This window comes from Plasmodium gallinaceum (genome assembly GCF_900005855.1).
Source record: "Plasmodium gallinaceum strain 8A genome assembly, contig: PGAL8A_v1_76, whole genome shotgun sequence".
In the NCBI taxonomy this organism is placed as follows: domain Eukaryota; phylum Apicomplexa; class Aconoidasida; order Haemosporida; family Plasmodiidae; genus Plasmodium; species Plasmodium gallinaceum.
This window is the reverse complement of record NW_021628238.1, coordinates 1,740,996-1,744,133: the sequence shown is the minus strand read 5'-3', so window position 1 is coordinate 1,744,133 and position 3,138 is coordinate 1,740,996. Positions and strand designations below refer to the sequence as shown.

The following is a 3,138-nucleotide window of genomic DNA, read 5'->3' as shown; positions in this document are numbered from 1 at the left end:
TTAAAAATTTTTAAAAAAAAAAAAAAAAAAAAAAAAAAAAAACATCTTTACATACATTCCCTAGGAAAAACACTCTTACTTAACAAAGAAATCGAAAAATAACCTTCTAAAAAAACTATAAAATATGTAACTAAAAATATTTTTAAATTAATTTTCATTTTAAACCCTTTATTAATAATAATTTGTATTTTTTTATATAATTTGTGTCTTTTTAATATATATATAATTTTTATATTATATTTAAACTGAGGAAAATATAATGAAAAAAATATATAAATAACATTAAGTTAAATCAACTGAGAATTTTACTGGAAAAATATTATCAGTGCATAAATTGGAATATTTCTAAGAAAAAAAAAAAAAGACAATTAAATATTTTAGTACATAATAATAACTGAAGGTAACATTTATGTGGTTATTTATCCTGTAATTATTTACTTATTTACTTTATTTATATATCCATTCTGTATATACACCATCATATAATTACACAAAGAGTTTTTTATAGTTTCTTTTTAAGAATATTAAATAATTTATTATTTCTACTTTAGAAAAAATTTACGTATTTTATAAAAAGACAGAAAAATAGTGATTAGCATATAGACAATAATATTTTTTTTTAAATTATAGTTTTTTTTTTAAAAAAAAAATATATTTCATGATGGTAATCAAAAACATTTTTTTTTTGAAAAAAAATTCTTTATCACTTAGAACTTAATTTATTTTATTACTTAAAGAAAAATACTAATCAAAAGTATAAAATTGAAAATATATCTTCTATTTTTTTTTTTTTTTTTTCTTATAAATATTTAAATAGAAAAAGGAAAATGAATTAACATTTATTGAATAAAAAGTTAAATATATAACTTCTCTTGGATATTTATTATTAAACATATTCTTAAAAAAATATATATATTAACAGAAAAAATATATATATATATATAATTAAAAAAATGTTAAATTATTTAAGTTTTAATGAAATAAAAAAAAAGCGTGAAACATAGAGAATGACATTAAAAAAGAAAGAATAAAATTAAAAATATAGAAAAATTAAACTTCAAAAGTTTTTGAATAAATTTTAACATTAAAAAAAAAGAAAAAAAAATTTGTTGAAATGTTAAAATATTGATATTCTTAGTAAAACTTTTCTTTATTTTTTAATTTCATTGTAACTTTCATTTCGTTTTTATTTTTGTATTTACAAATTTATTTATTTTATCTATAAGATATATATGTATATATTATCTTTATAATATAAAAAGAAAAAAAAAAAAAAAAAACAAAAAAAAATATTTTTTACTATATATATATATATATATGTACTGATGAGAGAACATACAAATTCAATAAGTCTTTTTATAAATATTATATTAATTTCAAAATCATTTGGTTCATCTTGGTTGTTTTAAACTAATATATTAAATATGGATAATATTCTTATATATTTCAAGAGTTAACTTCTTTATCAATTAAATATAAATCATACTGAATTCTCCAATTTTTATCATTATTTTTCATAGAAGAATCATAAAAGCTTTTTAAATTATCACTTTTAGAATGTTCGTAAAATAATTCTTCTGTATAACGTTCTTTATCAATCTGTATACATAAAATTATTAAATTATTTTCAATATTTTTTTCTCATATTCAATTTATATATTTTTTATATATATTTGTTTTAACTATTTCTAAACAAACATATGCGTTTTACACTTAAAATATTTTTATCTTTTTTTTTTTTTTTTTATTTATATACCTGTCTTATATATTGATAAATAGATATAGGAATAAAAATGGGTAACATTGTTCTGCAAAACGTACCAGTTTTAATTATATTTTCAATAAATTTTTTTGATAAATTTTCGTAACGAAAATTATTAAAAAAAAATCTTAAAACATAAAAATTAAGCATTTTGAAAGAATTTTAATATCTTTTAATTTTTATAATTAATAAAAAATAAAACTAAAATATATAAATTATTATAAAAAATTATCTTTTTTAAATATTAATAAAGACTTGTAAATTATAAAAAAATATAAATTTTTCTTTTATAAAATCAATATCCTATATATATCAACTTTCACGTATCTAAGAGCAAAACAAAAAAAAAAAAAAAAAAAAAAAAAAAAAAAAAAAGCGAGATTTTACGTTAGTTTCATTGACTATAGATAAATAAGTAAAATTAAAAAAAATTTTAAATAATAAATAATTTAATCTATTAAATAAAAAATTCTTGTATAAATAAAGAAAAACAAAAGTTCTTATGATAATAAGAAATTACCATTTTTTAATTATAATTATATATTATTCTTTTTTGTAATTTTTTTTTTTTGTTTTTTAATAAAATATTAGCCACCAATTTTTTTTTTTTTTTTTTTTTTACGTTATTTAAAAAAGAGAAAATGAGAAATTGTTTTTATGCATATTTACAAATAATAAGAGAAAAAAAAAAAAAAAGTATTTGTAATGGATAATATTAATAGAAAATTTAAATTTATTTTATTGGACTTTTAAGAAAAAGGTTAAATATTTTTTTCTCCACAATTTCTTTTTTTTTTTTTTTTTTTTTAGTAGCTGTTTAAAGGAAAATTTCATAAAAGAATAATTAAAATAAAAATATGGATGGCATATTTTAAACATAATAAATTTATATATTCATTATGTACAGTTTTTTTTTTTTTTCTTAAAGTTATCTTTTTCTATAAACATGCTTAATAGTAACACACATTTATTTGTCTATGCATATAAATTTATACATTTTCTTTAAATAAAAAAAAAAAAAGAGATTTTTAGTGTATAATTTAATAAGTTGTTATTATTTATATATATATATATATATATTTTTTTTCATTATTAAAGATTATGTGTATCTGAATTTGATACATCTACTTCTATATTTTTATCATATATGTTATATTTTTTATGTTTTTATCTTTTTGATATGTTTTTTTTTATTTTGCTTTATTGAGCATTTTTTATTTTATTTTTTTATTTTTTGTTTTATTTTTTATTTAATTTTTTTTATTTTTTGTTTTATTTATTATTTATTGTTTTATTTATTTATTTATATATTTTATTTTTATTTTTATTTTTTTTTTTTTTTTTTTTTGTATTACACATTATTCTGTTTTTATTTT

General features: G+C 14.0%; 2 protein-coding genes across 2 annotated transcripts in view; both read right to left on the bottom strand.

The window, feature by feature from the left end:
* Positions 1-158, bottom strand: part of PGAL8A_00234800 (conserved Plasmodium protein, unknown function) — a gene marked incomplete at both ends in the record, with an annotated part of 3,622 nt that extends 3,464 nt beyond the window's left edge. The window contains one exon of the mRNA XM_028671074.1: positions 56-158. Coding sequence (XP_028527764.1) covers positions 56-158 — 103 coding nt within the window. The remainder of the gene's footprint in view (positions 1-55) is intronic.
* Positions 159-1,446: 1,288 nt separating this feature from the next.
* Positions 1,447-1,912, bottom strand: PGAL8A_00234700 (conserved Plasmodium protein, unknown function; the record flags this gene model as incomplete). Its single annotated transcript, XM_028671073.1, has 2 exons — positions 1,447-1,599; positions 1,757-1,912. 2 exons carry the CDS (start codon positions 1,910-1,912, stop codon positions 1,447-1,449), a joined length of 309 nt encoding a protein of 102 aa, XP_028527763.1.
* Positions 1,913-3,138: the final 1,226 nt, after the last annotated feature.